This window comes from Perna viridis, chromosome 8, assembly GCF_037379345.1.
Source record: "Perna viridis isolate PV_CMFRI_1.1 ecotype Kerala chromosome 8, ASM3737934v1, whole genome shotgun sequence".
Taxonomy (NCBI): Eukaryota; Metazoa; Mollusca; class Bivalvia; order Mytilida; family Mytilidae; genus Perna; species Perna viridis.
The window spans coordinates 4513892-4530323 of record NC_142452.1 but is presented as its reverse complement, the minus strand read 5'-3'; the positions used below and the strand labels follow the sequence as shown (position 1 = coordinate 4530323).

Genomic DNA, 16432 nt, shown 5'->3' with positions numbered 1-16432 from the left:
CTTTATCCATGTATTTCTGTGAATGTCCAATACGAATGAACTTAAAGTCAGACAATTGATATTAAGAGGTCTGTTTAAATGGTGAATTTAACGAATTCATATTACTTAGTTGATTATGTGTGTGCGATGTAATTATGACCACGGAAATCATCTACATGTCCTCTATAAAATTATGACAGAATGATATAAAATATTCCTTTAGGCATTAAAAAGTCTGTGTATACATTAGGTGTTAGATAATAAACGAAATTAACAGAAAAACTTTTTATTTCCATTCAATTAATCATGAGTGTCGATGAACGTCCGGGTTTGACCAGTGAGCGGAACTTTCGCACGAGTTAAATGGCGTGATAACTTTGATTATTTACAATAACTTGATTATCCTGTTCATTTTAAAGATTTTTCTTCATAATTTATTGTTATTTACAAGATGAATTTTAAATTTTGTGATCTCGGTGAATTCATATTCGTGTTATGAACTTTTGGAAGGAGAAAGTTCGCGAGTGAAAATGATTTTTACATGTGAATTATCGAAACTTATTACACTGGGACCATTCAAACAATCACTGCTAAATTATATAGTATGAACTCATTTACACTATATTTTGTTTTTAAAGGAGGCTTTTTTATCTTTAAAAGCACAAGACTTTGAATGAATGTTAAAATTACGAGTTTTGTTTTAAGTGGATAAATAAAAATTCAAATAATAATCATACTGATTTAAAAACAAACAAGGATTAAATTTATTTGTGCATTAATAGCTTGTTGTACACAAAATGACAATGTTCACTTGGAAGTCGCAAGGAACGAATAATTACAATAACATTACTATGTTATACACTGCAAAACATACCAACCACTAATTGGAAAGGGTTCTTCTAGATATTTTATACTAAAACCAGAGTAAATTTGTGAACAGAGGACATGGCATTTAAAAGAAAACCTCATTGATAAATTGGTTCATCATTGATAGTTTAAGAAAACTTTTTTTGTACTTTTCTCTTTCATAGATGAAATTTTACAACGTTGCTGTATTAGAAAATGATGTCAAGAATCATATTTCCATGCAGTCTTTAGACAAATATCCTTTCTATCATGGATATGGACAGTTACATTTCAAAATGAACCATGAAATAGGTTCTAAATTTATCAACAGTGAAGGTTTGATTAGTTTATCTTCCGAAATACATGGAAATTCAACATTTGTTGAGGTATGTTAGATAATGTATATGCTAAAATTCAATTATTTTTACATCCCCACTCAACGATTGGAGTGTATATTCGTCAATTCGTCTGAATTTGGTCGCAATTTTTTCGGCTACTTATGGATGATGGTGTGTGACTTTTTAAATATGAGGTATATGTTGTAAGCAATTTTAGGTGCAGTCCAATATCAACTTCCAGTTTCGTTGGTATTTGCCATTTTTTTTTATTTTAGGTTCCACTTCATAGATATGCCACTGCAAACAATTTTATGACATTTTATAGTAATAAAGTTATGTTGATACACTCACACAAGCAAATCCAACAATTCCTGTAAAAAGTATTCCAAATCCTACATTGTGGAGATCCATGAAAATCAATTGATATTCTCTTGTATGTCGTCATAAGAACTGTAGGTATGGTTATATAATGGAAAAACATATAAGTTTTAATGACCGATTTTGGATGCTTTTCCCAAGTTAAATGTCAAAAGGCAAGTTTTCTTACTTCTCCAGTTCCCTTACAAAAAAATACCTTCCATACAAGAAGTCACGATGACTTAAGTTGCAAATCAACAAACTTAATATATGGATTAGAATGCAACTTGTGTGGTTTAATATATGTCGGAGAAACGCAAGAACGATTAAATAAAAGAATGTGCGGTCATCGTTCGGGAATTAACACCACCAAATTCTCGACAATTTATCAACACTTTAATCAACAAGATCATTCAATCCTCTCCATGAAAGTTCGTATTTTAGAAAAAAATTACCATCCTACGAACAGTTCCGTTCTAAGTAAAAACTATCGTAGGGAAAGAGAGGAGTACTGGATACGCAGATTAGGTACTGCAATACCTTACGGATGCAATGACAACATCAAAAGTATAGGAAACCTTTCAAGCCAATATAACAATAACATAAATGTGATAAATTTATTTGACAAAAATCCAAGACGGGAAAGGAGTCATGGCAATCGCTACTATACGTCACCTAAGTTATATGATGTCTCCATAGATGGTCTCCTTCCTTTCATACAAAAACCTCTTGGACTTCATTAAAACCAAACTTTATTCTACACCTCTCACTCTACAATACTCCCTTTAAAAAACAAGTCTTGACACTCCTGTTTCTGACCCCACCTCATCATTATACAGACTTGTTGCCATCATTTTGGTATTGGTTTCCACAGACTTTTTAAACCAGTTTGTGTGAAAAGTCAAGATGAAGAAAAACGATCATTTCTTCCACTACCGTTTGTCAACAAAGGTATAGATGCAAAATTTGGCTAACATACTCCATCACAAAAACGTTACCAACAAAATTCCCCCATATTTCAAAGAAATCCATACCAATTATTTCATATTCCTATACTTCACCCATTGCATCCAAAATTTTCAATTATAAAAGGCTATTGCAGATTGAGGACTTCAAGGCTAAACCACCTGACTGTTCTTGCAAAAGCTCTCCATTCAAATATGGTCCTTCTGGTCACGTCGTTACGGGAGATTTAACCATTATCGAAAATGAATCTCTGCGTAATATCCTTTCTAAAGGTCCCAAGTACCGTGAACCACGCTCCATAAATTGGAATTATAACTTTAAAGTTCTTATAGATGCCGTCGAGGACTATGCAAGAAAATGGATAAAACGAGAACAAGAAGACATTGATTCTTTGTAAGAGTGGTTAAAGGCCATGAGGTCTTTAATTTTGAAACGAATGAAAGTTTTAAGTAGGTCAATGAATGCCAAGGCTACATCAATTTTCAAAGACCCTGATGTAGCAAAAACATTGTCTACTATACATGACAAATATGTTGTCGTACCAGCAGACAAAGCCCACAACAACATTGTTTTTGTCTGCAAAACGTTTTATATCCAATGTTTATTATCAGAGGTAGACGCAGAAAATAATGGCAGTGATAAGACCTACACTGCTACCACTCTCTCCAAAAAAGAGATTGTGGAAAACCATAAATCTGTGCTATCCTCTTTTGGTCTCTATACCAAGGACGATGATTGTGATTTACCGCCTATGTACTGGATTCCTAAACTTCACAAGAATCCATACAAACAACGTTTCATAGCTGGATCTGCAAACCACCAAACCTCTTTCAAAACTTTTAACTTCTATACTCACAACTGTCAAATAGGGTCTACAGTCCTACCACAATACTTGTTACTCCCGTAGTGGTATTAATTCAATGTGGATCCTGAAAAATTCGAAAGATCTTTTAGAGACAATCAGTTCAAGACTATTATCTGAATATAATAGCATTAAAACCTATGATTTTTCAACACTGTATACTTCTATTCCCCATACTCAGTTAAGATCCCGACTTAAAAACATTATACATCGTTGTTTTTTTCCAAAAAAGATTGTACACCTAGATACAAATATATAGTTCTTGGTAGAGATTCCTCATACTTTGTAAGAAATAATTCAAAATCATCTTCCAAATATACAGAGGAAGATGTTTACAAAATGCTGGAATTTTTAGTCGACAACATATTTGTCTTGTGTGGTGGACGTGTTTTTCAACAAACGGTCGGCATTCCAATGGGAACAAATTGTGCTCCTTTACTTGCTGACCTATTCCTTCACTCTTGTGAGGCTGACTTTATAGCTGATCTGATCAGAAAGAAAGAATATCGTTTAGCTAGATCCTTCATTCTCAGTTTCCGCTATATAGATGACGTATTATATTTAAACAATCCTAATTTCAGGGATTCGATACATCGCATCTACCCAAAAGAACTTGAGATAAAGGATACCACAGACAATGTGAAGTCAGCCTCATATCTTGACCTACAATTAGAAAGAAAAACTTTTGACCAAACTGTACGACAAACGTGACGACTTTTCATTCAAAACTGTCAACTTTCCTTTCATCTGTGGCAACATTCCTTCGGCTCCTGCGTATTGAGTGTTCATATCACAACTCATACGTTATGCCAGAGCTTGCCGAAACTATTCAGACGTTTTGTATCGCGCTAGAACTCTAATAAATTGGCTTCTGGAACAAGGTTATGTTGCTACAAGATTGAAGTCATCACTACAGAAGTTTTATGGTCGTCATCATGAACTCGTGGATCGTTATGGTGTATCCATCAGCACCGTGAGAACTGATTTATTCAACGGGTCATAATTTTCCTTCCCTCGTTTGTCTACCCCGGACTTCACTTTTTAATATGATTTTAGTTACTTTGTGTTCTTTGTTGTGTGTGTCAGTTTTCCATGTCTGGTCTTTGTCCTTGGATTACATTCTTTTGATTACCGCTGTAACATTGGCTCCCTTGATTACTCTTTCTAACAGCCAGCTGGTACAGAGAACAGAGCCTCAGCATCATCATCTTCACAAGTATTATATGAACTGATGTACGAATGTTCTACTACTACCACAATTAATATTTCCACCATTTATTTTTTAAATTTTGCTACTTACTAAATTAGACTGGGACAACTTTGTTTGTATGAAACAGTCCAACGTAATCGCAAACTTCTGTATCGGCTTAACAGCATAGGCTCCCAGTGCATAGTTGGATTTGGTTTATATATATATAGCTAGGCCATACATTGTAAGCGATGCAAAATGAGAAAAACAGAAAATAATTTATATTCGTGTTCCTGCAAACAAGGCATCTATTTTTCCACCCTCCGGAAGCACTCTAAATGCTATATTGTGATGTTGAATCGGTGCATAGTTCATGTTTCTGGAATATAATCAACTGACATATATAAACTAAAGTTTTGCTTGTTTTCTTTATAGAGCACTCAGGATTTTGCCAGATTTCATATGGACTATCCAAATAATTGACAATAGTTGCCGAAACCAAAGTGCATTAAAGGCAGTAGTTGGTGCTTTCTTGTGTTCCTCAATAAATGAAAGAAAAATATGTTTACTAAATATGAATAACAATATCGCTGTAGTTGTATCGTTGTATTGATTTTAAGTCATCACGCGATCAAAATAACAACTTATAACAACTCATATTGTAATTTATTCAAATTGTTGATCTTGCATAGAAAACTAAGCAGCGTTGAGATGAAAATTATAATTCAATGTACTAGGAAAATCAGAAATAACCCACCTTTAAAAGGCATTTCAGTACATCCCATTTATTGACAATTTTCAACCATTTGAAATATTACAGATAGAGCCGATTGGTTCAAACTTGTTTACTACTAAAAGTACTAGACAGTGATGTATTATTGTCTTGTTAAAACTTTTACCTTGCAGTGGACGCTTATTATCATTCTTTACTTATTGTGTACAGCTTTTTTTAAGATCTTTCTTATGTGACTGTTTAATTTTCTTAGTTGGAGTTATGAATGTTAAGAGATAATAATTATATAACGGAAACGAAATCTAAAAGATTTCACGTCGATTCTTTTATTATGTGTAGCCCTTTTTTGTAACTTTTGAATTTAAAATTTCGTTTCATATTTTGTTATCATTGTTTTAACATTTACGGAATGAATTTATGTCAGTATGATTGATGTTTTTCCGCACAATTTTCGAGCTGTATAGAACAGATAAGGCTGAAGCATATTTTTTTTTATCTATTTAACAAACCACATATTTGGATGAAGAGTCATGCAGCAAGGTATTGTATATACGTGTAGAAGTTATATCTATTTTGTATATGTAAAGGTTAAAAACAAACGAATCGTTTGTAAATGAAGTAACTTTGATATGATCCTACATTTTTTTACGGAGGCACATATAAAGTTTAATTATTTGTTTATAAAGAATACAAAAAAGTAAACAGCAATATAAAATTACACACAATAAAATATTATTGACAAATTGAAGATTGATTGAAATGTCGCAGGCCTTTTCAGAATGAAGTCTACCACAGGTTGAACCTACACGCATAACAACCAAGCTGTGAATCATAAAAACTCATTTTTATTGAGAATTACTGATGGTAAATGTGCTTTGTCGAAATGAATTATGCAAAACTTTTTAATTGTTTTTGAGCGCTAAAGCCCCTCGATATTAAGTAAACGTATTTAAATGGGTGGCTGGTTATGAATGTGGGACTATTGCCATATTATAATCTATGCATTTCCGTTGGAATGACACTATTACATTCCTTTGTTTAGTTACATAATTATCCCTCCAATGTATGGTTAGACTACCATTGATAACTATTTAATAAAATTGTATAGAAAGAGGAAAATAAATTACAGCTTTTGCAAATAAATAGTAAATTAGTATCTATCTAGTTTTTTCACTTGCAACTTTTTTATAATTTATACCCACTGGGTTGATGCCACTTCAGGTGGAACTAAGGTCCGTGAGGATAGTAGCCACACTTGTCTGACCCCGAAATATATCAAATTTCATTTATCATATTCATCAAAATTTGCAGTATTTCTATTTTCTAATTCCAAAATACACTGAGGCTTCATTTGTTTTATTGCATATGGTTATATAACGAGAATATAACAATGAATATGTCAATGAAAACAAAAACCCCACCGGGATGAATATGTCAGTCCAAGGCCACCCACTGTTTTTCAATGATCGACGAGGAGACCCTTACACCACAAGACAGGCTGCAGGTGGTCCGTAAAAAATATTCTGCATAGGTACTGTCCCTTGTGAAAAAAAACCCACACAATTAAACATACCTACAAATCAGTTCAAAACTGATTTAATTCCTTGTAACAGCTGAAATTATGAAACTGACTATAAACCACACAAGTATAAAAACTAAGGACCACTAGTATTTAACTGACATGCCAGCTACAGACCAATTTAAACCTAAAAACGTTATGTCCACATGGTTTGTGAAAATTAAAATCGGTCCCAATTCTTCTCATGCGGGGTTGAGAGCCACGGTACATTATAAGTCATACAATAAGGACACAATCCATGTAATGCCAAAAATCGCCTAAACGTAATGTTTTAATTTATATGCAAAGACGCTATGTGCGAACCAATTTCAACACCAGAAATGCTATCCTTAACGATCTGACAACAGTATCACAACCATATCTCTCAATTAGCCCACTTAACAACCTAGCCAACTCACTGGGCGAGTATCGACCCCTCTGTGTCTTGTGTAGAATATTATCACAAGACAATGGGGCGAGAAATTTTTATACTGCTGAAGAGAAATTGCACTTTAAACAACTTGTACAGGGTATCGAAAGTTACAATACGTATTTTTGTATTTAATCATTGTTATTATTTATTAATAACAAAAAGGGTCGATGCAACTATGATAGACCTAAGGGCACCGCATTTATTCAGATATTATATAATCGTATTTATTTCCATATACACTGAGGCTTCATTCCTTGCATTGCACAAAGTGGCGGATTTGGCTTCCTATTCCTATAGTTTTGGTTTTTAGTACTTCATGTGTATATTAATTTCTTGAATTAAGATTCTCCTATATATTTGATTCTAATTCTGCTGATGAGAGGTTACTCTTTAAAACACGTGTACAGCATATCGAAATTCGCGATACATATCATTGTATTTTTGTAATCGATTACTAGATCGATGATAATTTTACCATATATGAATGAAATATCGACCTGGTGATACCTTACATGTTATAATTTAAAGAAAAATCATCAGATATTCATGTGTAACGTAAATCTGCACTCAAACAACCTAAAAAACCAAACAGCTAAGATAGCCTTTTAAAGTAAAATATCCTTATATGGAGATAAAACTAAATCATTTAAATAGTGATTCAATAATTCTTGTATAGACTGTACATATATGTTCACATCAAAGTCAATAACGAAAAACGAATACAAGTATATTGACTCAAAGTATATTTAAATCTAAACATGGTTATTGGGATTAAAAAAAAAATTGATCTAGGTTAAAGTTTAAAAAATGGAACAAGTAGTTTGATTCTTATTTAAAGAACGTGGGGTTGGTTGATACAAACAGCCTTGTATTACATTGATCTATTATTTCTGTCTGACAATTTCTGTACCATTATAATGGCAAAGTTTATAGGAAAGTGGAGAGGTGACAGTAAAGACAATAAAAACTATGATGCTTACGCTAAAGCTTCAGGTAAGATCTTTTATAAAATACAAAAGTACAGATTTTGAATTTCATAACTTATAATGTTTGGTTTAGGCTGCCGCCTATGATGATTGACGAATAGCAGCCAAAGAGCATGCACATTATGATAAAACGAGTAAATGACGCTGTCTTTAAAATATAAATGTATACGACAAAGCATACATGTGCAAGTAATTCATTTTGTGAATGAATTTAACAGTGGCAAATTATGCCTTAAAATTCGCAATACCATCAACAATGTATTAAACATGTTTTATAACAATAGAATTAAGAGTTCAAAGAGTAATCAAGGGAACCAAGATTATATCGGTAATCAAAAGAATGTGACAAAGACCAGACATGGAAAACAGACATACACAACAAAGAACATAGAGTAACTAAAATCATACATACAAACGAACAGAAGTAAATGAGCAACTCGGACTCCACTAAAAACTGGGAGCATGGACCAGGTGCACCGGTAGGGTAAGCGTCCTCTGTTTTTCTAGAAACACCCACCGAGTTGCTCATAAAAAGTCAAGTCCGGGGTAGACAAACACCGTTCCACAAAGTTCTACATATTCAGTTGTCAAAACTGTAGGAATATCTTAAATAGTGAACTACCTACAAACTCAATAGGTCCTTTCAAAATAAAAAAAAAAATTAATTTGATAGAAAATAAACATATAAAGTACTAATGATGACGGTTATTTCTGGTTTTATAAATTTCAAAATCTCCAAATTAATGGCTGCTTTCTTCTTGCAAGAAAATCATTTGCATGCTAAATGTTATATTGTAGGCTACCCTGCTGACTTAATAGAAAAGTGGAGAGACGCAGTTTATGAAATAGAATATAAAAAAAACGGGGATAAATGGCAGTTTAGCTTTAACTCAACTGTTGGAGAAGAGTCGATGCAGAAAAACTACGAGTTTGAATCAGGAAAAGAAGTCACTTCAACTGACACATTCGGCAAAGGTTTGACTGTATGTAATACTTTCTAACTAATAAAGATACAATAAGGCACGCTGCAAAAACTTATTATGCCTTAGGCTCTGTCAGAGGGAGACGCTCATATCACTCCCCGCATGATCTACAAAAAAAGTAAACAGTATGACAGCTATGAAGACTGCGCTCGGACAATAGGCCGTTTTTAATATATTTTTTTCGGATTTCTGGAATGTTACATTTTCTAGTACGATTACTAAACGACCTTCACACATAAAGTACATTCCTTCCACGTTTCTTCAATTAACGATTACGTTACACATCTACAACCGCCCTCCGACGACTATATTGCGATATGCTACGATTTATACAATCGTATTTCATTCTAAGTAGAAAAGTAGTAAGTTTGTATCATGCTTACACTTGACTTCTTTTTACTTTTGACAATTGATGTAATATTCCCTATGCTTACGGAGACGTCGATGGTAAACATTGCCATCAGATATACTTCTTATTATGATTTATGATTTTATCATAACTACATGTAACTATATAAGTTTCTCCATTTTTAATGACACTAATTGATGCTCCATACAAGTGTTTGAAGGTCGATATTGTAGGGACCAAGTCAGACTGACAGTGTTTTATTGAGTCGTATCTGAACAAACTGCCACATTGAACTTACTGAACACGAGGCACTATCGTTCAACGATAGAGGAATATCATACTTTTTGAAGAAAAACGCTTTTGGTTTATGATTTTTTTTTCACTGTGGTTACCAATGAGCATAGGAATATCATCTTTAGGATTTATACTAATGTTTTATAGGTCATCTTGGTCATTGTAAATGTGTATTGAGATTATGCATACCACAGTGACGTGGTGGTATTGACAAAGCAAAGGCGGGGCCATATCGTACAGACCATAATGCAATCGAGATATAGGGTCTGCTCTTATTCAAGCGACGATCAAAGAACTTGTAAAAAGTCTTCGACGCGATTGCACATGATCGTACTACGCTTTACTCACGACTTGCCATTGCGACAATTTTTCACCACAATCTCACTTCGAATGATTTGAACATATTCCAAATATTCGTAGCGCGGGCATAATTTAAGTTATAACGATGTTTTGCAGTATAATATAACAGTTGAAAGTGATACAAAGATGACGGAGGTAGAGAAACTAGAGTTGATGGGTTGGAAGCCAATTAAGGTCACAAGAGAAATTCAAAGTGATGGCACTATGCTTATGGTAATACGTTACACAAGTTAAAGGCTTGATTAATAGTTTGTTTTAAGTATTGATTTCGTTCGATCGTTATTTGTGAACTAAAGCTAAATGTAGGCTCGGTGCAACTAAGTACAATTTTACAACATTTTACATGTAGTAACATATGGTCAATGTACCGAATACATGTTTATCGGATCGTATTTACATGCGTACCATTTATTCACACCTAGGTTCACAAAACAAACCAACCAAAAAAATAAAAAAATTTTAACACACTATAATAAAATATATAATGAGCAAAATTTTCAGTCAACAGATGACCTTCCTCGGTGCCTTAAATAAACTGAGTGTGTATTACTAATTAGTATTAAGTAATTATTTAAGGTACTGAAGAAGGTCATTTAATACATATAGATTTTTGATATACTAGAGCTACAGTATGTACCAGTTTGTTTTTGTTCTTTTTTTTATTAAAATGAAAGCTATTGTGATTTAACATAGGTAAAATCATTTTGCATTATACAATGATATAATGTGCAAATGAGCTTAGCCTTCTGGGAAACATTCTTACTAGACCTCTAACAAATAGGCTTCTGGAACAAGTTTATGTTGTTGCTACAAGATTGAAGTCATCACTACAGAAGATTTATGGTCGTCATTATGAACTCGTAGGTCGTTATGGTGTATATATCTGCACCATGAAAACTGACTTATTCAAAGGTTCATCGTTTTCCTTTCCTTGTTTCTCTACCCTGGACTTAACTTTTCATGAGCGACTCGGCGGGTGTTTCTAGAAAAGCAGAGGACGCTTACCCTACCGGTGCACCTGGTCCATGCTCCCAGTTTTTAGTGGAGTCTGAGGTGCTCATTTAATTTTGTTACTTTGTATGTATGAATTTAGTGACTTATGTTCTTTGTTGTGTATGTGTATTTTCCATGTCTGGTTTTTGTCCCTGGATTGCATTCTTTTGATTACCGCTATAACCTTGGTTCCCTTGATTACTCTTTATGAAATATACACAACAATGGTTAAGGACTATAGTCGTACAATGAACTATGTACAATAATTTTCTTCTGGAATGAAATGTTCTACTTATACATGTATCTGTTTGTATTGTATTGTATTGAAAATAAGTCATTCCGAAGAACTGTAATGAACAACATTAAATTTTAAGTGTATTGTTCGTATTTACTTGCTAAGTTTTTTTGCGCGGTTAAACCTAGCGATTTCTACCATATATGATATTAATGTTTTTAAAAACTTATATTTCAATTTGACCTTGAATACACAAAATTTATTTTATGAAATCTACATGTGAAAATGATAAGGCTTTTTCATCACCTTGGTTCCCTTGATTACTCTTTATATTGCAATATATCTCATATTGTATTCCATTGTCGTTCTGCTATAAAGCATGATTTCCAGTATAGTATTTAAGCCAAGAGAAATCAGTGCTATATAATTGGATTATCTTTCCTCTTATTGATAGTGGAATTAATTCTACTCTCAAAATGAATTTTAACATAACACACACGAAATTTTTTTTTTCTTTTAAAGCTTGTGTATTGTTTGTTGTTAGGGTTTCTGGATTGATTCAAGCCTTACATCTCTTGTTGTTTGGGTTCCTCGATTAAAGCCTTACATCGTTTGTTGTTTGGGTTCCCCGATTCAAGCCTTACATCGTTGTTGTTTGGGTTCCCCGATTGATTCAAGCCTTACACTCTTATGAGGCTTACTTTGTAGCTGATCTGATCCGAAAGAAATAATATTGTTTAGCTAGATCCTTTAATCTTAGTTTCTTCTACATAGATGACGTATTACCTTTAAACAAACCTAATTTTGGGGATTTGATACATCGCATCTACCCCAAAGGACTTGAGATAAAGAATACTACAGACACTGTGAAGTCAGCCTCATATCTTGACCTACACTTACAAATCGATGGTAAAGGAAACTATTGACCAGACTTTACGACAAACGTGATGACTTTTCATGCATAATTGATAACTTTCCTTTCATCTGTGGCAACATTCTGTCAACACCTGGAGTGTTTATATCACAACGCATACGTTATGCCAGAGCTTGCCGAAACTACGCAGATTTTTGTATCGCGCTAGAATTCTAACAAATAGGCTTCTTGAGCAGGGTTATGTTGCTACAAGATCATCACTACAAAAGTTTTATGGTCGTCATCATGAACTCGTGGATCATTACGGTGTATCCATTTGCGCCATGAAAACTTATTTGTTCAACGTGACATAGTTTTCCTTTCCTCTTACGTCTACCCCGGACTTGACTTTTTATGAGCAAGTCGGCGGGTGTTTCTAGAAAAGCAAAGGACGCTTACCCTACCGTTGCACCTGGTCCATGCTCCCAGTTTTTAGTGGAGTCCGAGTTGCTCATTTGCTTTTGTTACTTTGTATGTATGATTTTAGTTACTTTATGTTCTTTGTTGTGTATGTCTGTTTTCCATGTCTGGTCTTTGACCCTGGATTAAATTCTTTTGATTACCTTACCGCTATAACCTTGGTTCCCTTGATTAATCTTACATCGTGTGGTGTTTGGGGTCTCCGATTCAAGCCTTACATTGTGTGTTGTTTGGGTTCCTCGATTCAAGCCTTACATCGTTTGTTGTTTTGGTTCCCCGATTCAAGCCGTATATTGTTTGTACTTTCATTATTCTTACTTTTACTTTAAAATCACAACAAAAAAAAACAGTGAACTGTCGGGCTATTGGCTATTGTATATACATTGCTTACATATTGTGTTGATTTGATATTTTAAACGGAGTTTAAGTACATCTTATTTTACTACAGACGGCAGAATTGGAATGCGGTACACAGATGACCAGTGTCATGAAGAGAGTTAAATGAGGAATATAGTCACAAAAAATAGAATAAAAGTGTTAAATGACTTAGCAAAAAACCCTGCAAAATAGACTTGTGTGTTTTTTTTTAAATTTAGTTTAAATCTGTACCAAAGAGAAATAAATGTAATGCAATAGTTTTGATATTTTGTTTGCATGTCTGATTTACTTGAACCAGCTTATCTCTGCTTAAGTCTTGCTTTCAGTTATTAGTCACGATTTAATGTGTTAAAACTTCTATTATAACTCTGAGATTATATTAGACCTGAACATGTGAACATTATAGAATCAAACAAGTTACCCTTATCTCCGTTAGCTTATATCATCGATTTCCGAAAGTTGTATATAGTTTTCACAATTTTTTTCAAATTCGGCATGCAGCAGCCCATGTGTTTTTATGGGCTCCGCATTGCACATCATTGCAATCCAAATAAAGAAAAATACAAGAATTCACAACTCAAATGCATTATTTGTAAATTTAACATCGTTTTTCTTTCTTGTTTATAAATGGTCTTTTTTATACTGCCTGGTCGAAGAATTTTTTAAGAAATAGTTCTTTAGAAGCACGATAACCTAAAGACAAAAACTGTAGTTAGGTTCATTTATACTGTCTGTAGACACAAAAGCGTTTATAAAACAATCGTCAACATGTAATAAGAATTCATATCGTTGGTCGCAAATTATGACTTTGTTTCAATCTCAGAATTTTTGGGATTTCCACCCAATAGCAGTATTGAAATTATTTTAGGCGGCCATAATCAGAAGTTCACCTCTTGCTCAGATTCCAATGATTTTGGTTTTTGTAGGAAACTAGGTGTTATATGTTGAATGGTGATGACGAAAGATCGCTCTGGGTTTCTATTTCCCGCATTGCTTCATACCTGCTTCAGTTTGTGTTTGTTTCAGCAGAAGTATACTTGGCTAATGCCTCGTCAGACCCGGCTTATTAACAGGGCATAGGTGGACCACTGCCCAAATTTTTTTGGGTCCAGAGGTTCTAAAAACACGTTGAAAGCATTTGTGAACATTTTACAGTGCTTTTGGTACTCTTTTGAACTTATATCATTCATCATTATATGCTCTTTTTCGGCAGTTCTTTGTCAAACATGGTAACAAAGCATGGTACCTTTACTTACTTAGTTAATAGGGCATGGTTTGTCAGGTGAGCGATTCAGACTCTTAACAAAGATATAGCAGCACAAAAAATCGTAAAATTGGGAGTTTTTGTCATTTTCCAAAGTCAATTCAGACGTCTCTGATCTTGCCAATATTTTTTACGAATGACACATGCCATGCACCAGTAGATTGGAAATTGTCTGTATTTCATTCATAAAACATTGAAAACAAAATACAATAAGTTTTATCCGCTTAAAAAGAACCTTTTATTGTGTCCAGCCAAAAGAAAAACTAACTTTTGAATCATATTCACAGTAATCCGAAATATTTTTTTCAAACTTGCGGTATGAAAAGGTATCCATTAGCTGATGTTATTAATTCTTTACAAAGTGGGGTCACCGATCAAATAAGGAAGTTAATCACGTTTGTGTACCATTTCTGCAGAATTGTGTTTGGTTATTGGACATTTTCTACTCCAAATGTTATTTTGGATGATGTTACGTCATAGTCAGCGATGGAACGTCTTTAGAAGAAATAGCACGGCAATACAAAACTTGACTGTGATGAAATAAGCGGAAGACAAAACGAATTACGACTGGAGAGAACAGAAAACTATTCTGGTTGCCTGACCGTGTCACTTCGCGTGAACATGTTATAATTCGTATTCATATTTTAAGTTACATGTACCACAATGTTTATTTATAATACTTCAATAGCGAATGACTTATCGGGATCTAAAGTTCAACATTTACACATGAACGTGGAGCATTTCAACAGTTAGTAGTAATATTTTTACTAACCAATAGGTAGAAAATATCGCACAACAGCCGTCAGTGAAGCATTTTTATATGTAAGAGAGTGCACCTCCAATATCTACTTGTACAAGTTTGTGTCTTCTTGTGGCGTACTTTGTGTCAGATTTTAAATAAAAATTCAGGATTGAAAATTTCAAGAAATGAAAAGGCATGATCTATTATTGTCCTAATATTTTTCGTTTACATAAAAAATGTTTCGGCGCTCTATGCAGAAGAAAAAAGTTTTCTAAAAAAAAGGCAGGACAGAAAATTTGATTCTTGAATCAAAGAAAATAAATTGGCAGGCCATCCTTGTCCGTAAACATATCTCATGACTGTAAGGCTATATTATTTTCCAGTGTTCCTAATTTGATACTGCATAGATTTTTTTAATTTCAAGGAAGGAGAATTCGCCGGCTCCGACCGTCTGAATCCGCACCTGGATTAGATACCCTGCATGAAACGTTTTCTACATTTTTACCTCGGAAAATGTAATAGCAAATTATGTTTTATTTGCAATAATACGGGGCTATTTTTAATATTCCTCATTAAACATCTTGTCGGGATTAGGAAAACTAGCTCATATTCTCCGAGAAAAGAACATTGTTCCATATCTCCCATCCGACCCTCGCTAAAATGTTTGATAATCGAATTGGCATAACCCCTCTAAAACTATCGGACAATGCTGATTATCATTTCTTTTCAAAGTCTAAGTATTATTAACATTTGGTATAAGTTTTCTCGGTTGATTGATGGATTGATTGATTGAATGATTGATTGATTGTTAGGGTTTAACTTCCGACCAGCAATATTTCAGCTTTATTCAGAAAATGAACATGAAATGAATGATTAAATGAACATGAAATGATGATAAGATGAAAAAAGGGATCGGATACAAGGATAATAGGATCGAAAAATTTGAATTGCCACTAGAAAAAGGGAGGGATGGGTAAGGTCGGGCAATTTAGCCTCCTGTGGCGGAGGGGAAAGGTTCCTTCTCCTATCGAATACCACAGGAGGGTTCTTTAACGTGCGAGGAACGTGACATTTTGCCTATCACGGTGCACCACCATGGTTTGCGGCCAGGTTTTCCGCATTATAGCCTGACAACCCCAGCATATAACATGCCAGGGGTACCCCATTCCACCACCTGGGGCACACATCCCAGCTGCTCTGTGGGCAGAGCGCTTAGCCCTCGGCTAGGTTTCTGAGCACTATTTAGTCGCCTTC

The 16432-nt window shown here is 34.1% G+C and overlaps 2 protein-coding genes across 2 annotated transcripts in view; both read left to right on the top strand.

Annotated features, from left to right (window-relative positions):
- Window positions 1–6418, top strand: part of LOC148609022 (uncharacterized) — a 60073-nt gene extending 53655 nt beyond the window's left edge. Inside the window, exons 58-59 of the mRNA XM_088540506.1 lie at window positions 1011–1211; window positions 4973–6418. Coding sequence (XP_088396632.1) covers window positions 1011–1211; window positions 4973–5020 — 249 coding nt within the window. The 3' untranslated portion in view covers window positions 5021–6418. The remainder of the gene's footprint in view (window positions 1–1010; window positions 1212–4972) is intronic.
- Window positions 6419–8029: 1611 nt separating this feature from the next.
- On the top strand, window positions 8030–13429 carry LOC148609021 (fatty acid-binding protein type 2-like). Its single transcript, XM_088541685.1, has 4 exons — window positions 8030–8254; window positions 9046–9230; window positions 10330–10446; window positions 13243–13429. The coding sequence occupies exons 1-4, from the start codon at window positions 8179–8181 to the stop codon at window positions 13297–13299; spliced, it is 435 nt and encodes a 144-aa protein (XP_088397811.1). The 5' UTR covers window positions 8030–8178; the 3' UTR covers window positions 13300–13429.
- The last annotated feature ends 3003 nt before the right edge of the window (window positions 13430–16432 follow it).